We start from the raw sequence: 18,612 nt of genomic DNA, 5'->3' as shown, positions 1-18,612 counted from the left end.
CAGGTACATAGGGGTGTAAAAATATTCATGTTTCTCCAAGCAGCAGTTGACAGTTATCACTGTATTATTCATCGCAATTAACAGTCGGTGAAAGAACTTCAGTCTTGCTGAGGGCCTTTGGTATAATTCATGATTTGTGATGAAGGCATCAAACCTGTGACCTTTGAGTAGCAGAGCCAGGAGCTGATGGCACAATGTTGATCTTATACTGCATTTTTAGTGGCACTGATTGACTTGCTAATTTGGATTTTACTAATCCAAACAGATCAGCATGTGACATCACCACCTATTGATTGAAGGTTAGGCAATCACTGCAAATTATTTGAATTATTGAACTGAGCAGAAAATGCAATGTTCTGCTAATTACAGTAAATAGAATATATGTACAAAAAGGTAAAATACTAAACCGAAATTCACATTATGTTTCATCAGTTTACAAGATAGGATAATGGTAATACATCAACAAAAGTGTTAATGAAGCTATTATTTTATGCTTATCCACACTTTGAATACGTGATATATTGGAACTTTTCCATATATTGGACTCTGTTTGTTTCCTTCAGGACACATTTGGATACAAAGCTGCAATAATCCCCAAATTATGGTCACATTTCTTCTCCAGGATATTCAAAAAATGCAAATACTGATATGTTGTGTGATCTGAAATTTGATGGTGGATTTCCAGTACCTGCTGTGATGTAAAAGTGCTCTCTTAAGACCTCATTCTGTCACAGGCTGTCAGCAGCATGCGTAAAATCTTTAACCTAATCCCTATTAGGACAAGACTTGTCAAATCTGATTAGGCAGGCTGCTTTGCAAATTAGAAACAGTCCTGTATAGCCACCTGTGGTATCTGTTTGGAGCGGTAAAGGTTTACTAATATAATTTTACTTGGAGAGTTCATGAACTTTCACCACCTGTCTCCATTCACTCAGCTACTTTTTCACTTTGTCTTTTAGTAGAAATGACAAGAGAGAAATGTATGTCTGATGATCCAGAGAGGACTTTTGGAATATTTGTTTTTTCTTATTTTTATTGAGATTTACAGGATACATTAGCCATGATGTAAAACTGTCAGTTGACCAAATTTGTCTGCCTTTCCTTCATTTGTTATCTTGATATGCTGATTAAGTGTGTGAGCGAAGATTAAGCAAATTGGCCATGATGTTGCATGTCTCAAAATAGCCCTCCAACGCCGCTGAGAGGCTTTGACCAGCGCTCAGAGGAATAACGGAGGCACACTTTCTGTCGTTTTAGCCGCTATAATTTAGATGAAATGTGAAATATACGGTAAGTCTTATTCATTACATTTGTGTTGATATGTTTGTTCATTTCTTAAGTATCTACAGGGTGTAATTTGTTTAATTAGTTGATATGTTGTAGGTGTTTGTGGCCTCTGTCTAAGTCTGTGTCTACATTTAGTTAGACTTGTTGATGTAGAATCTGTTATAAAACATCGTTCCTCAGAATGACTATTTTACCTTTACTGTAGATTCTTATGAAACCTATATAACAGGTTGAACAACAGAAGCTCTTAGGTCAATCTTTTCTACCGTGCTGTATTGAAGCCTACTGATGCAACTAGGCCTGTGTCAACAGCACCCATATTATCTATTATTGCAGTCATATAAATCTACAAAAGACATTAATATATATAAAATAATACCTGAAAGACTGTTGTGCTGCATGCATAAAAGCTTTGAGAATATTACATTTAATCATTTAATTTATACTGTACACAATCTGTATATGTAATTTACACTGACCACACACAGAATGACAGTGTTTCTTCAGTAAAAAACGTAATGTTGAGCAGTTGCCTCATGCATGTCTCTAGTTCACTTTATTCCTAAATGACACAGTAAATGTTTGCTGAATACAGCTTACTGTGTTGTTTTGAGGGCTCATGTGGGTTCTACGCTTTGAGATGATGATAGAAAAATCTACAAAACGCTCATCATCTCTAATCTGTGGTCTGCTATTTCTTTATAGCAGACCGTTGCTATGTATAGCAGACCGTTGCTATGTATAGCAGAACGTTGCTATGTATAGCAGACCTATGTATAGCAGACCGTTGCTATGTATAGCAGACCTATGTATAGCAGACCGTTGCTATGTATAGCAGACAGTTGCTATGTATAGCAGACCTATGTATAGCAGACCGTTGCTATGTATAGCAGACAGTTGCTATGTATAGCAGACCTATGTATAGCAGACCGTTGCTACGTATAGCAGACAGTTGCTATGTATAGCAGACATATGTATAGCAGACCGTTGCTATGTATAGCAGACAGTTGCTATGTATAGCAGACCTATGTATAGCAGACCGTTGCTATGTATAGCAGACAGTTGCTATGTATAGCAGACCTATGTATAGCAGACCGTTGCTATGTATAGCAGACCTATGTATAGCAGACCGTTGCTATGTATACCAGACCATTGCTATGTATAGCAGACCTATGTATAGCAGACCGTTGCTATGTATACCAGACCATTGCTATGTATAGCAGACCGTTGCTATGTATAGCAGACCATTGCTATGTATAGCAGACCGTTGCTATGTATAGCAGACCGTTGCTATGTATAGCAGACCGTTGCCATGGGCGCAGTTCTGATGTCGGACTCTGGCGGACCGTTTTGTGTAAGATTATTGATTTCTTAAGTAAGTAGCCGTGTAATAAGCAGGATAATGTACAGCTAGCAGGTCATCGTTGTGAGAGAATCCCCTTCAGGGCAATAAGAGACCCGTCCGCTTCGTGTCGGCGGCATCGCCCTGTCGGGGATTCTTTCACAACAATGACCGGCTCGTTGTACATTATCCCTTACATACTGTATAGGCTGCCCTACATCCTAGAAAACTTTCTGCGCGTATGGTGCCCCACTGCATGCAGCTGGTGCCCTTTTTATTTTTGTCCCCCTGCCCCTCAGTCCACCACTGGTTGTATTTGTCGACAGGCTCTGGGCTCCAAAGTCTGCATGATACTCAAACGTTTTGTTATGGGGTATCACTTTAAAGCACAATTTACCATAATTTGAAGAAAACTGCGGTAACAAATGATCATCTTTCTCCCTCTCTCTGCTTTCTTTCCAGTCACCTCCACACAATATGAGCAGCACATCCGTCCAGGAGCCCGCTGCCGGGGAGTTGTCCTCCGGCAGCGATCAGACGTTACCCTCCCGACCCCTACAACCAATCTCTGACCCCTCAGCTTCTAAAAGAGTGTGTTTCTACAAAAGCGGTGACTATAAATTCAGTGGACATCGCTTGGTCATCAACGCCCGCACCTTCAAGACATTCGATGCTCTACTGGATGCTCTGTCCAAGAAAGTGCCTCTGCCATTTGGAGTGAGGACCATCACCACACCACGCGGGACCCACTTGGTTAAGGCTCTAGATGACTTACAGGATGGGGGATCGTATGTGTGTTCTGACCAGAAACGGGTGAAGCCATTAAACCTGGATGAAGTGAACCGGCGGCAGGTACCGTGGAACGCCACCAGACCCCTCAGCGCGGGGCGACGAAGGCGACAGAGACCCCAGTTTGGTGCGTTCGGCAGAAGGAATGAAGTGGTCACCAACAGGCCAGCAAAGGTCACTGAGAGGGTGGCAGTACGGACGCCAAAGAAACTTGTGGTCATCAGGAACAGGGATCCCACTGTCAAACGCACTATCGTGTTGCAGAGAAGAACAGCACCGACATTTGATGCTTTACTGGATTACCTCTCCCAGGTCTTGCAGTTCCCAGTGCTGAAACTCTTCTCTACAGATGGCAGAAGAGTAAGTATTTGGCAAAGTGAAAGTGGAGAAATGGAGCTGATTCAAGGCAACTCCTGAAAATATCTTATAAGTATCTGAAATCTGGTCTGTATAATGTTTTTATGGGTAAATATGTGCTTAAAAATAGTTTGTAATTTTGTAAAATACACATATTTGCAGCTGGTTAGCTTAGCTTAGCATAAAGACTGGAAACAGAAACCAGCAGAGACTCCGGGAAGTCACTTGCTAAGAAATATTCCTGCACACCAGCCGCTGTAAAACTACAATCGTTGTTTTTATGCCTCCGCGCCTGTGACAGCCACGACCGGAGACATTCTCGTCCATTCTCATGAACACAATATCTCAGGAATGCCTGAAGGGAATTTCTTCAAATTTGGCCCAATGACTGATTAGATTTCGGTGGTCAAAGGTCAAGGTCACTGTGTCCGTCCCATTCTCTTGATATCTCAGCAAGGCCTAGAGTGAATTTCTTCAAATTTGGTACAAATGTCCACCTGGACTCAAGGATGAACTGATTAGATTTTGGAGGTCAAAGGTCACTGTGGCCTCACAAAACACGTTGGTCATAACTGAAGAATTCATACGCTTATTTTGACAATTTCACAGAAATAGTTAAGAGGATAAAATGATGAAGTGATGACTTTTTGGACAGATATGGATGCAACTCGACTGGTAAGCAGAGGCATATAACCGCGAAGCATTCATTCTAATTGTACAGATTCACATTCGTTGGAAATGTGAACTAAGATTTTGCCGGCTGAAACGTAAACACACATGTTCTGCTATGATTTTGCTCTGCTAGCTACCCACTAGCTAACAGTGTTTCTAGTGTGGTTTTATCTGATGCGTGGGGATAGCTTGTCAATCACAACTGATTTGATTGGATATATTTATGTAAACGCCTCCAATTTCAAGGTGAGTCAATCAATGAATCAATCAATCAACCAAGTTTTATTTATATAGCACATTTAATACTACAGGCGTAGACACAATGTGCTTCAAAATAAAGATCATACATGTCAACAACATATAAATAAGAACATATAAGATAAGAAGGTATTACAGTAAAAGGTGAGTAGGATAAGAAGGTATTATTATTATTATTATTAAAAAGGGAATAACAATAATAATACTGATTCTAAAATACAAGTTTTACCCGTTAACCATACACTGTTTTTAGAGATTCAATTAGTACCATGCCGTGTGACTCCTTGGCATCTCTGTTGTTATCCTCGAGTTTACTTTCTATCTAAGGATACTTAAGGCTATATTAAGCACTGGTATGTCTCGGTTACACAAGGATAATCTTATAGTCTGTGTAGCTGAAGAAAGCTGCAGACAGACAGACAGACAGACACAAACACACACAAAAACACGTCAATGAGTTTGACAGTTCTTGACAAAACAGCCTTAATTCAATGTCCACTTACTCCCTTGTCCCAGAGCTTTCACTTTGGTTTTCAGAGTTCATAAAAGCATCAAGATTTGGACCTGAATTGTTATTGTTGTGGGATCATTGTATTGCATTGGCTTCTGGGGCTTCAGCCTCGAATGTTTTCTTAAAAGCTCCAAATCTTTTTGAAAATAACTTCAACTTTGTGTCATTTCTACTCAGTCTCTCTGACTGGACCAGCAAAAGTTATATTACTGGGGCAATATTGCCATCTACTGTATGACCATCCTAAAGGGGTTGTTCTGTGCTACTACTACTACTACTACTACTACTACTACTACTACTAGTACTACTACTACTACTACTACTACTACTACTATGCTATTCCTGAAAAATAAATCTAATATAATTGATTAAATGTTATTCTGTTGACCTAATATTCAATTCAGAGTATTGAAGACCACATTTACTTGGCATTGTTGGGGATCCTTGATGTGCAAGTAAAGCGGCCCAGATTATTATGGCACTTTGATCCAATTGTAGCAGATTTGTCAGGTAAACCAATTCATTCTGTGAACTTTACTCCAGCATAGTATAACAACAACAGGTTCTAAGATTAGTAAATGGGAAAAAACTAGACTCACTGACTCTTAAAGTTGAACCAAAATCACACAAGAAACAGTGGGTGATACTATATTCATGTATGCAAAATTTCCTAACTAAAATAAATAACTGTTAGGGGCTTAACTGCACTGTAACTTCTATTTAGGAATGAGGAATCAAGGCTTTTACTCTGTTACTGTACACATTATAAGTATTCCAAGAAGTGCTAAGAGGTGCTTTCAAAATCTCTACCCCCTGGTGAGTTGTCACTCCGTAATCCCTCTTTCCACGTGTCCTTTAACAGGAACAGGCTTCCCGTCTGTTAGTTTGTTTAGCTTTTGCATTCCTGCAGCTATTCTTCCTGGTGACAATACAGAAATACACATTCACACTTCCCATCACAATACGCTAACATAACACATCCTAAAACATGTCTACTGTAAATAAAACATAACAATTGACACAATTTAAATAATACAAACACAAGGGAAATAGACTGGCTCTGACTGAATCTATACCATGGTCTAACAGATAAATGTCATCATTTAACATAACTTAATTCCAATAGTTGTAATATATTATAATTTTTGTATAATGCATTGGTGAAAATTTATTTTACAACGTTATGTGTGTTGTTCTTGTGTAGATTTAATGATGCATTATTCACTTTACTTAAAGCAAACAATGACCACTTAGAGTAACTTACAATCACATTATAATGCATTATAGCTGTAATTATAATGCAAAAAAGACTATGGGAATTATAATACACTATGATCCTTGTAAAAAAAATATGTCAGTGAGTGACCAATAATTATGAAATATTATTATTTGTCATTATAAAATGCTTTATAATGTGTTATGATTATTGTTATATGAATATTTATGACTGCTTATAATTATACAGTGCTATAAGCAGATTATAACGCATTATAAGTATGCTTATAATGCATTAAAAAACATGGGTGTCATAGAAAGTGTTACCAAAGTCTCTTTTCAGTTTGCATGTATCTAGGAGTGCAATACATAAAGTGAGTGCATGCGACCAATTTAACGTGTAAAATGTTTGTGCTCCTCTTTCAGGTTGACAGTCTGGCAGGAATCATCCTGTGCTCTGGAGTTGTTGTGGCAGCCGGCAACGAGCCATTCAGATTAGGAAACTACAGTTTCCCTGGAGCGAGCCAGATGGCACAAATAATGTACGTGGACCCGGTGGAACCATCGATGTCGCAGCCAAGAACTCGTAAGTTGTAGTCAGTACTACTGTAAATTGACATGATATCACAGTCTTAATGTCAAATGTCCACGTGGTCCTCTTATTATCTGCAGTTATTCATTGTTAAAGGGCTAGTTTACACAAATTGTTAAAAAAAAAAGCAAATGTACTCATTTATTTCTAGTGGTATATAGCTGTTGCAGATCATTTTGGTTCTATCTGTCCTGGTTTTGAGATATTTATCACTGAGCTTTTAGTCTTGACCTCAATGCAATGTTATTGACCCCATTAAAGGAAATGAAAATGTCAAACTATTCCTTTAAATTTTCCTAGCAAACCAATACGAGTACTTCATTATGTTTTTATAATGTCCTTGAATATTTTTTTTTCTCTTTGTCTCTCCCCCTCTCTTTCACTAACACCTCCAACCAAAGAGAACAACAAATCTTCGTCGAGTGGAAGAAGCTCAAGGAATTTTTCCCGATCATCAGAGAGATATATCGTCACCCAGATAAACAAGTCTAGAAATGGAAGCGCCAACGGCCACCTGCATCACCACGACGGATCGTTTGAATCAGAGGTCAACCGTCGTCTACCAACCACGGAGATGCGTGGAACTCGGAGGGTAGACAATGAGCATCGTTCTTGCATCGTACCTCAGGACGATGACATTGAAAAGTCTTTCCGTGTGAATCAAGACGGCAGCATGACGGTGGAGATGAAAGTCCGTCTGACCATTAAAGAGGAGGAGATGCTTCACTGGACCACCACGCTCAGCCGCTCCAGCCTTAGCAAGGGGACAGTCTGTGCCTCCATTTCTGAGTCGGGCAACAGCTCACCTGACTCAAACGACGCCATTGCCAAAGACTCTTCTAGCGCCAGTGAGAATGAAACGAAAGAGGAGAACCATCCCGCCGGAGCTGGGAAGGGTGTCGACTTTAAAGAGGGCTACACTTCCACGGCCTTGGGAAATGCAAAAACTGGTTTCAAACGCACCCCTACGCCAGGACCTCGGCACGTTACGAAGAAGGCGTCTGTTGAGAGTGTGAAGACGGTGACCGAGTCGGGGGTTCAAGAGAGCACCCTGGGACATTACTCCTACATGGAGAGGACGGCCGATGGCGAGACGACGGAGGGATATTGCGTCGTCAAACACAGCAGCAGCAGCAGCAGCAACAGGCCAGTCCCAAAACCTAGGAAAACGACGTCTGCGGGGGCGAGCAACAGAGGCTCCAACTCCTCCAACAGGTCGTCAGGAGTAGCTGATGTCCTTCAGATACAGAACAACGGGATGGAGGTTACAGAGACTGTCATGCACATTTATGAGACTCAAGGCTGCTACGACAACTATTATGCAAACAAGGAATATAGCGTAGAAAGTGCACCGTTGCATGGTTCCACTCCAGCGGCAGGAAGCAAACCATCCACCGACTCAGGGCCCCGTTCATCCAGCAATGACATCGATTTTAGCCGGCAGCCGCCCACTACTGACTCACCACAACGACAGAAAGAGGAGATGTTGTCATTGTCATCAGAGCCAAAAACTCCAACACATGAGATTACTGCAACAAACTCCCAAAAACAGGAGACGGTAAAAAAAGACAAAACGAAGAAAAAGATGATGATCAAACCTGCTCGCAATCAGAAGAGTTCAACTTCAACAACCAGCTCAGATAAAAAGCAAAAACAAAGCATAGTTAGCCCCCCCAAAACTAGCAAACACTCATCCCCAGACAAGCTCAGCAGCAATGCCAGTGCGGGAAAAAAGACTTTAAGTTCATCAGAAAGTGGCAACATTGGTCAAAAGAGTAGAGGAGCGGAAAAGACTCAAATTAAGAAAGCGAGTAAGGATGAAAAGACGCCCAGGAAAGAGCAAGCCTTATTAGTTGACACTGAAAATGTGAGTAGGACCCCGCCTAAGAGACAAAACATGAATAAAGCAGCTGTGAGATATAACGGCCATAATGTAAATTCTCCAACTAGGAGGCCTCAAATGAAGAAGAACATGTCAGACATTTTACAACCAAAGAAATCACTTTTGCCGGCCAGAAAGACAATTAGCAAGCCTAATTCCGTGAGAGAAAACAGGACACCGTCACCTAAAAAGTCCTTAGAGTTGATTGTGAGTTCGATGCCTTCTCTCAATCCTTCACCCTCTGAAATCCACCAGTATGTTGAGAACTGGTTGGACAAAGTCAACCCCGACCCAGTGCCATACACTGAGGAGGACGTCACTGATGAATCAGAGCCTCGGACGAAGGTCGTGTTTCAGATCGGCGCTGGTTCTGAATCGGATGAAAAGAGTGAATGCCAGACTCATTTAGAGGAGTGTCATCCATCATCCAGTGATGCTCTGAAGAAATCAGCTTCTTGTCTATCAGTACCTCATCAAGCTATGGCTCTGCCGCACAATGAGCAATACATGAGAGGTTTATGTGTTTCAATGCCGAGCGTCAGAGTGGATCCTGTGGAGCAGGAGAACAGACTGAGGCCACACAAATCTGCAAAGGCCATCGGTCCAGCTGACAAGGAATCATCTACATCCAAAGTTTTGGATCCAAATATAAAACATGTCCTGCGGGAGCTTTATTCATCTATTCACTGCATCCCAAGTGAAACCAACACAACATCCAACCTCGAGAAGTCCAACAGCCTTCCTGATTTCTCAACACAAGTGGCGTCGGTTTTCGGCTCGTCGTGCAAAGCCTTCATTTCATTCTTATCTGTGATGACTCTGCGAGATAACCTAACTGGATCTGCTCCAGAAGGCCGCAGCCTATCGAGAAGCCCCTCCGAGGCCATGCTGATGATGGAATCCCTGCAGAAGATCTCTGCCATCGAGGACGATGAAGAGCTGAGGGCGAGTTTGACGGATCTGCAGAGCAGAGCGTCTTCTCAGTTCCGAGACCGCTGGAAGGATTTCCAGATTCTCAGAGAAAGGCTTGAGAGTGAACCGCTGTCTCCCAAATTTTCAGAAACAGAATTTGCCCTGGATGTTTTCTCCGAAGCCGGTGATGCGTTCAAGGATATCGAGGAGCTGATGGATGAGCTGAATATGCCGCAAGACCTCAGAGCAGAGATCTCTGCAACAATCCAACATACTAAAAGTTTTTACCCTGCAGAGGAGAGCACTTTTGTAGAAATGGAAAGAAACCAGTCGGACTCAGAGGAAGATGTGGAAAAATTTGTTGAAGAATGCAACGATGAAATCAAACAATCACCGGAGCCTGATGCTACCTGCATGGCTGAGGACATTACTCAGACAAAACAGGGTGGTGATGATGATGGAGAGATAGAACAGGCCAAGATGACAAGTGAGTCAGAGCAAGAACCTGGTAAAGAATCAGAAAGATCACAGACAGAAAGAGATGAGCCCTTAACAGAGAAAGAAAACAACAAGGAAGAAGAGGAAGAAGTAGAGGAGGACAGGGAGGTGGTGGAGGACAGAGAGGACGGATATACAGAAGAGATAGATCATGATGATGATGGTGGTGAAGAGACTGAAAAGGGAGAAAGGGAGGAGGAAGCAGAAGAGGGGGCATTGACAGAAGTAGATGACAAGGGGCAGGAGGAATCGGAGGCGGAAAAAGGAGGTCTAGAGGAGGAGGGATCTGTTCAGGAAGTAGAGGAAGGGACAGACGAAGCGATGGCGGTGGTTGAGGAGGAAGATGGGGAGAAATTAGAAGAAGCAGAGGAGGAAGTTCAAAAAGCAAAAGAGGATGATAGTGTTGAAGAGACAGATGAGAGAGAATGTGTTGAGGAGACGGAGGAAGGGGAGGATGAGGAATGTATAACCGAGGAGAGGCAAGGGGAAGAGATTGAGGAAGAGGCAGATGGGGTTATTGAGGAGTCAGATGAAGGAGAGGAAGTAGAAAAGATCATTGAAGAAGCGGAAGAGGAGGAGGAGGAGGAGGAGGAGGAGGAGGAGGAGGAGGAGGAGGAGGAGGAGAAGACGAAGTAGATGAGATTATTAGGGAGACAGATGGAGGAGAGGACATAGAAAATATTAAAGAGGAGGAAGAGGAGGAAGAAGAGGAGGAGGAGGAGGAAGAAGAAGCAGCAGCAAATGAGGTTATTGGGGAGACAGATGAAGGAGAGGAAGTAGGAAATATTAAAGCGGAGGAGGAGGAGGAGGAGGAGGAGGAAGAGGAAGAGGAGGAGGAGGAGGACGAAGAAGAAGCAGATGCTTTAGAAGATGTTGAGGAGGAAAATAATGAGGAAGAGGAAATGATGGAAGTTATTGAGGAGAAAGGTGATGAAGAGGATGTAGAAAAAATAATTGAAGAGATGAAGGAGGAGGAGGAAGAAAAAGAAGAAGAACAAGAAGAAGAAGAAGAAGAAGAAGAAGAAGAACAAGAACAAGAACAAGAACAAGAACAAGAACAAGAACAAGAACAAGAAGAAGAAGAAGAAACAGATGCAGTTACTGAGAGAGATGTAGAGGAGGAGGTTATTGAGGAGAAGGATGAGGAAGATGTTGAGGAAAAAGTTGAAGTTATAAATATAGAAGACGGAGTGGTTACAGATGAGGAAGAGGAAGGAGAGGAAATTGACAAGAATATAGAAGAGGAAGAAAAGTGTGATGAGGGTGAGGAGAGCGAGAAAGAGCTGGAAAAAGAACCAGTAGAGGAGATTGAAGAAAATATGAAAGCAGGGCAAATGCTAGATGAAGAGGAGAGGGAAGATGATGAAGAAAATCAGTTAAATGAGGGCTTCGACGAGGTGGAGGAGCAGGAATCGAAGGATGAGGTAGATGAAGAAAGTGCTACTGATGATGCAGACTGTAAAAACCTACTAGAGGAGGCCTCGTACTTGCAGCAGCAGCAGAGCAGCTGTGATGAAGAAAATGTAGATGAAAAGGTGGCAGAACACAACAGCGAATCATCAACCAAACATTCCTCTGAGTGTCAGTGCGAGGACGATAAAGGTAACGGGACAGACACCGTTAATGAAGTCGAAACGGACGAGGAAGGAAGCAGCGGTCTACAACATTCAGTGGAAATATCACAGGAGTTACTTGACTTTGTTAACTCGGCCCTGCGGTCCTCTTCACTTATATTCACGTACGACTCTCGGGGGAATGTCAGGTTAGAGCCAGATAACGCTCGAGTGACGCGAATTAAACAAATTCCAAAAAGCAGAAAGGACAATTCGTCGTACGGCTTAAAGCGTCTCCCGAGCCCGAACACCTCAGATTTGTCCGATTACAGGCCCGAAACGTCGGAGAGCGGTGGATATAAAACTCAGGAGTCTTTAGATATCATCACAGAGAGTGAAGAAGAGACTGATATCCCTTATAGGAGAACACATGCGGAGCGAGCTAAATCCGAACTGTCCGTTGCAAGTAATACAGAAGCCTTGCAAGAATCCAGATTAAAAAGTGGAGGGAGTTTTTCTTCCTGTGACTCGAGCACTAAAGCCTCAAAGGAGGATCTTTCTTATTTCAGTGGTTCAAGCTCACAAAAGGCAGACGCCGAACCAGCCGCAGAGGCCGCACAGTGCACTTCTGTCACCCCAGAAAAAGACTCAGCGGATGGGGTGTTGATCGACCAAGGTAGATGGCTGCTCAAGGAGAATCACCTCATCAGAAAATCTCCTCCGGTCTCCCTGGGAATGTACGACCAATTAGATAGCACATCTCTAGATACGGGTCAGGACAACACCAGCGAGGATTCCCCGTCTCATTCCAAAACCCGGCGCAGCCCTCTCGCAGCCATCTCCTCATCAGAGCTCGAGGAGATGGCGAAGCCTCAAACTCCCAAGTGCACCTACTACAATATGCCACACGGAAGCGATTCCGACCCGTTCTTGGACGACACTAGTGTCAAAAGTGGGAAAAAAGATGCAAGCGGTGTCAAAGGGAGAGGCTTCAGGGTGTCGCCTACGGTCGATACGTCCAAAACCTGGGCGAATAGAAATGGTAGTCTGTCTTCATTTGCATCAGTTGAGTTTAAAGTAGCAGACATGAAAGTGCATCCTGAGGGAGAGTCGTCAGCTGTGACCAGGGCAAGAAGGACATCTAGTGGAGGAAGGGGTGTACTGCAAGCACAGGACTCCCTTGATGCACTGCATGTGAGATGTAGCCCATACTGTCCCATACTATAAAAGCAGACGTTTATTTCACAGAAATATTCACACGTGCTGATCCTGTATGGTTAATTGGTTGTAATGCAGCTAAACATGTTGTGTTTTGTCAAATAATTGTGAACAAATATATTTCCTGCAACCCCATCGGACCTACAGACATGTGTTACATCCATCACAGAGTTAAAGTAGAAAATAACAATACCGGCAAATAAGAACATTTTTTTTTTTTTTTTACTTCTTCTACTGATTCACTGCTCCTGACTGTACATCCCTGTATAATCTATTATTACATGTGCACAACTCAACAGTTTCTTATTGAATATAATGCAATACATCAGAGAAATGACTGTATCTCCCAAGGAAAGCAGATTTTTATTGCTTGTTATATTTCATTTTATTGCTTTGGGTTCTTCCAGAATGTGCAATGCATGTTCAGTGATTACTCTCAGGGTTTTAACAAAGGACCACTGTCTGTATGTCAAGATATTATATTAGACTAAATTCGTTAAAAGGCAGCTTCTGACAAAAATGTTGTTTTTGGCTGTAAGAATTTTGACTCAATATTCAATAAACCATGTTTCCTTTTTTAATTGTGTTTATAGTTGCCACACTGAAACAGTTAGAAAACTGCTTCTCTCTAACTCATCCCAAAGTCACGTGCTTTCTGTTAGAAGACATCATCAGGTTTATCCTTTCAGACCTTTTAAAGCTCCTTCCAGAGCGTGAGGACATTACACAACAGTTTTCCACAAGGCTTAGAAGTAGGCCTACTACATGACTCAAGTGTTAAATCAATGAAGTACACCTTTATAGTACTAAGTAGGCCTACTATACAGTGCTTACTAAAATTTGAGGATCGGATTTATGACATTACAGTATGCGTCTTACAGTACCTTTAAGAAGTTCTTCTGAGTTTACTTCTTTACTGTATGTGGTGGAGCATTGAGCAGCTGCAGAACTAGCCCTGGTTTGCCCTGGCTCATGTATTTCCGGGTCACAGAGGTAACCATCAGTTTCTCGAAAAGATAGTGATTCTGCAATGTTTGAAAAACCCAGAAGATCATTTAAAAACACTTACCTTTGCTCTGAAGGTATTTCCACAATAATAAAAGACTCATCTTACTACCTGGATGAAAAAAATATTCCGTCCGCTGAATGATACTTTTTTTTTTTAACCTGTTTCCAGAGTTGCACCTCAGATCCCGCATAAAAAAAAAAGATGGCAGCCCACCGGCTACCTGGGTAGTAAACAGAGTCGCAACTAGGAAAAATCTTTTTTTATAATTCAGCTGATAGGATATCGTTTCATCCAGGGGGTTATACAAGTCTTTGAGGATTCTGGAAATACCATTAAAACGGCGGTAAGTGTTTTTAAAGGTCCCATATCGTGCTCATTTTCAGGTTCATACTTGTATTTTGTGTTTCTACTAGAACATGTTTACATGCTGTGATGTTCAAAATAACCTTTACTTTCCTCATACTGTCTGCCTGAATATACCTGTATTCACCCTCTGTCTGAAACACATGCCGTTTTAGTGCATTTCAACTGAATTGCGTTGCTAGGCAACAGCTTGGGTCCATGTTTACTTCCTGTCAGCTGATGTCATTCACATACACTGCAACAGGAAATAAACTGGGACACATTTCGAATGTTTACGTTTAAAACTGTGTAATGATCTAAATATTGTAAATTTGTGACATCACAAATGGACAGAAATCCTAACGGCTTGTTTCAAACACGCAATTTCTGAATACGGGCTGTGTGTATTTCTCTGTATATTGAGCTTTTTGATAGTTTAACAGTATTTATATATCACTTAAACCTGCTTTATAATATAAAAGACATGAAAATCTCACTTTTTACAATATGGGACCTTTAAATGAACTTCTGGGGTTTTCAAACATTGCCAGTTAGCTTAGCTAATTATCTTTTAGAGAAAGTGAGGGTTATCCCCCGGATGTATGCTTATACATGGGGCTTCATTGTGTCCTAAATTCCATACTTACATGTTATTTAGTATGCTAAAACAGTATGTGAGATATTTTAGTATATCAGTATGAAACCAATAGGATGCTGGATCCCACAATACAATGCCGTATAGAGACAACAACGTTCATAACAGACGTTGACGGACAGCTCTGCAACATCAATAACGCTTCAATTTAACTGTAAGCATAAGATTTCACTTTTCTAGACGTTATATATGTTTTAAATTAATTCAGACTAAATATGATTCTCACAAATCGTCGTTTTGGTCACATGAGGTTGGCATGGGTTACCATGGTTACATCTCTCTTCTAACCAGCAAGGAGGCTCTCAGGAAGTGATGACGTAAATTACTGCTCAGTGCACACCACCAAAAGCAGTACATCCATGACCAAAAGTCATACTACTGTCAGAAATATGTTGAATGATAGTACACATATTGAGTATGTATTGCAAAGTCTGCGATTTCGGACGAAGCCCTATTTCCAAGTATTTCCAATTTTTTTAAGTATAATATATTTTTTGTATTTTCCTAATAGCATTTTTTTCATTTCACACACACACACACAAAATCAAAACAGTAATGTCCTGTGTCCTAGAAACTATATTTGGGGTGAGATACACACAAAATAATCCCATTTATGATGATTGCCTGGAAGCATCTCTGGCCCGTGGTGACATTTGACTTTCATGAGATTCTTAACTAAGAGAAGCATGTGAATCCTGAATGAGCCCAAGGCTTACAATATTCTGTTTATTCATGGAGCTAAAGTACAGCAGAGTGCCGAAGTCCCTTCTCCGAATCATAGGAGTTTCTCTCAAATCTCTTTAATCATGTCAAAGAACGATGATTTACTTCAATATTGTTCTGACTTTGGAAACAAATCTGTCACGGTGAGGTATATGAATAGATATCATAAGTGTATTTATTTATTCTCCCTTCACACTTGAAGGGTTTTGTCTCACTCTTATATCCTCTCATCCTGGGGCAGGTGAGTGCTCAGAGGAGAGGGTGGGTGTCATCTGCAGCTGTCAGTCCGTCTGGGTGATGCCCCTCGATGCAGTCAGGCGTAGGTGACACTTACTGGCTTGAAATACAGTATGTGTGACCAGAGGATATTATCCTTGAAATAAGTATTTTTTTAGCTAGTGATAATAAAATGTTGATGCTGTATATTTGACAAATTCTACATGGTGACGTTATGTTATTGACAGAGGCAAATGCTGGGAAGTTAGTCATTCCCTGTTTCCCCTCCTGGTCCCTGACCCAAACACACACACATGCAGAGAGACAGACAAAGACGGAGCGAGACAAAGAGAGTAGGAGCGAGGTCTTTACAAAGTGGCCATTCCTGGATTCTTTCCAAAGGTTTTGTCAGTCACCATGGAGATTTGGAAAACAGCCCCCACAGTTTAATTCCTCTGTTGTTACTATGGTCGAAAGGTATCCAGCGTAAAAGCTCCATTCCCCGAAATGAACGCCCGTCCTCACTCGGCTCATGTTGTTGATCACTGACAGAAAAGCTGGTGCTTAAGTTCCACTAAACTACTAAACTACTCGTGCCAGATGGAGAAAAGAACATTCCTCATGGTAACCACAATACATCAATATAAAGTACTCAATTGCAAGTAAAGGGCCTGTATTCAAAATCATTCGTAAGTAAAAGTACATATCAGCAAAAGTATCAAAAGTAAAATGACTTGTTCTGCAGCTCTGAAATATTATTCTACATGACATTATTAGATTATTACTGAAGCATCAATGTACATGCTCTTGTAGCTGGTCGAGGTGGACCTAGTTTTGACTGATTTATATAACTTTATAGTTTAATCCCGTGGTTTCCAATCTAAGGGTCGGGCCCCTTCTAAGGGTCACAAGATAAATCTTGTGAGATGATTAATGAGCTAGAAAAAAGGAAAAAAACTAAGTTTTGATACACAATTTCATATTCATTTTTGGGACTTTGGTTTGAGCCGTTGCTTTATTGTGAAATATTTGAGAGTTTTACCTCTTTAGGTGTTTTAAAAGTTATTTAAATAAAGCTATCTGAGAAATTAAGAGGGCACATGTCTCTTTGGTGGAGCTGCTAACAACTCGTGAAATGTGACAAGGGGCCCTGACATTATCATATGTTTTAATGTAAAATCTGTAAAACAAAGTACCTAATAACTCCAGCTGTCAGATAAACGTAGTGTAATAAAAAGTACAATATTCCCCTCGAAAATAATGAAGTAAAAGTAAGGTAGCAGAAAATAGCAATACTCAAGTACCTCAAAGTTATCCTTCAGTAAAATGCTTGAGTAAATGAACATTGCTCCATTCGACCACTGATAATAACCTGACCATCACACACAGACTTGACAAAAGCTCCGCGGGGGCCCCTGGCAGGGATATACAGCCGTTCCTTCTCACTTTTAGATTTACTTCAGTCTGATCTCCACGCATTCACTGAGGCGCAACAGACACATTGTGCTGCAGCACACCCTCCACTAAATCTGCCATGTCATGACCCAAAAAGAAGCCAACCAACTTATCAGGCCAAAAAACTCCCCAAGCAAAACTAAAAAGTGACTTAATGTAAGATAAGGACACGCTGTAGCAAACTGCACACTACAAACACTCATTTCTCCAACTTTATAATTAAAATAACTCAGTAAGAGTTAATCTCCATGAGCAGGTCAGCCTCTGAATGTCTGGGTTACAGCGCTGGTAATAATGTTGGGAGCGATTGCTATGGCTACTGGGCGCGCGGGTCGGTGATTCACCATCATGGGAGATGAAACAAAGGATGCCTTTTTGCTGCCCAGTGCCTGCGGTTTTGAAGCGATGACACCCAGAAACAAGATTTAACTTATCTGTGCCCTGTCCCATTACAGGCTGACTGCCTCTGACTTATGTTCAGTCTTATTTGATTCTTCTTCTCATCCTGTTTGTACATTCATTTTAATGATCTCTCCCCTGCAGCGTTGTTGCTTTGGAGAGAAAACAGGAACCTCAGCAACAAAAATAAAAGGACAAGACCATAAATTCCAAACATTGCCAAGAATGGGAGCTATTTGGCCTAAACTATGGCACTGGCAAACACCGGGCTACCAACAATAATTACGGCCCACTGTCTGCATTCTGTCGCTGCAGTTAGGTGACAGATCAGCAATACACAATCCCTGCTCTGTTTGTGACAATCCCGGCCTCCTCTGTCTGTCTCTGGGGCCAACACTGGCAGGGTTGCCTCATAATGGGCCTGGGAGCAGGAATTTGTACAGCCCCCCTGCCTCTAAAAGTGTGTGTTGACCATGTGAATATCCATTGCCTGTTTGGTAAAAGGGGTTTTACTGGTTACTCATACTGCGGCCCCTGTGTGGGCCCCTCTAGCACCACTGGCATTGATGCATTTGCATAGCCAGTAAACAAACTGTGTAGTAGTGTGTAAAATCGGCAGAGTTCCCATTAAATTAAAAGATCTCAATGCTTCTTCCACCACAGAAATTGAGTGAAATGCTAAGAAACACCGTGCAATGCATGCTAAGATACAAATATATCAACTTAC

At 41.5% G+C, this 18,612-nt stretch overlaps 1 protein-coding gene and 1 long non-coding RNA gene across 2 annotated transcripts in view; one reads left to right on the top strand and one right to left on the bottom strand.

The window, feature by feature from the left end:
• LOC141777463 (uncharacterized) overlaps positions 1–18,612 on the bottom strand; it is a 234,776-nt gene that overhangs the window by 107,250 nt on the left and 108,914 nt on the right. The window lies entirely within an intron of this gene.
• LOC141777433 (uncharacterized) lies at positions 601–14,626 on the top strand. The gene is made up of 5 exons (XM_074651663.1): positions 601–1,290; positions 3,092–3,778; positions 6,858–7,017; positions 7,425–10,742; positions 10,949–14,626. Exons 2-5 carry the CDS (start codon positions 3,107–3,109, stop codon positions 13,093–13,095), a joined length of 6,297 nt encoding a protein of 2,098 aa, XP_074507764.1. The 5' UTR covers positions 601–1,290; positions 3,092–3,106; the 3' UTR covers positions 13,096–14,626.

Source organism: Sebastes fasciatus, chromosome 11 (assembly GCF_043250625.1).
Source record: "Sebastes fasciatus isolate fSebFas1 chromosome 11, fSebFas1.pri, whole genome shotgun sequence".
Taxonomy (NCBI): domain Eukaryota; kingdom Metazoa; phylum Chordata; class Actinopteri; order Perciformes; family Sebastidae; genus Sebastes; species Sebastes fasciatus.
The sequence above is the reverse complement of the archived record's forward strand: the minus strand, read 5'-3'. Positions and strand labels throughout refer to the sequence as shown.

Bases quoted from the DNA above. Each gene is read 5' to 3' on its own strand.
- LOC141777433 (XM_074651663.1), top strand. From the start codon at position 3,107: ATGAGCAGCACATCCGTCCAGGAGCCCGCTGCCGGGGAGTTGTCCTCC. The intron at 3,779-6,857 runs GTAAGTATTTGG...CTCCTCTTTCAG, and splicing joins TCTCTACAGATGGCAGAAGA to GTTGACAGTCTGGCAGGAAT. The intron at 7,018-7,424 runs GTAAGTTGTAGT...CTCCAACCAAAG, and splicing joins GATGTCGCAGCCAAGAACTC to AGAACAACAAATCTTCGTCG.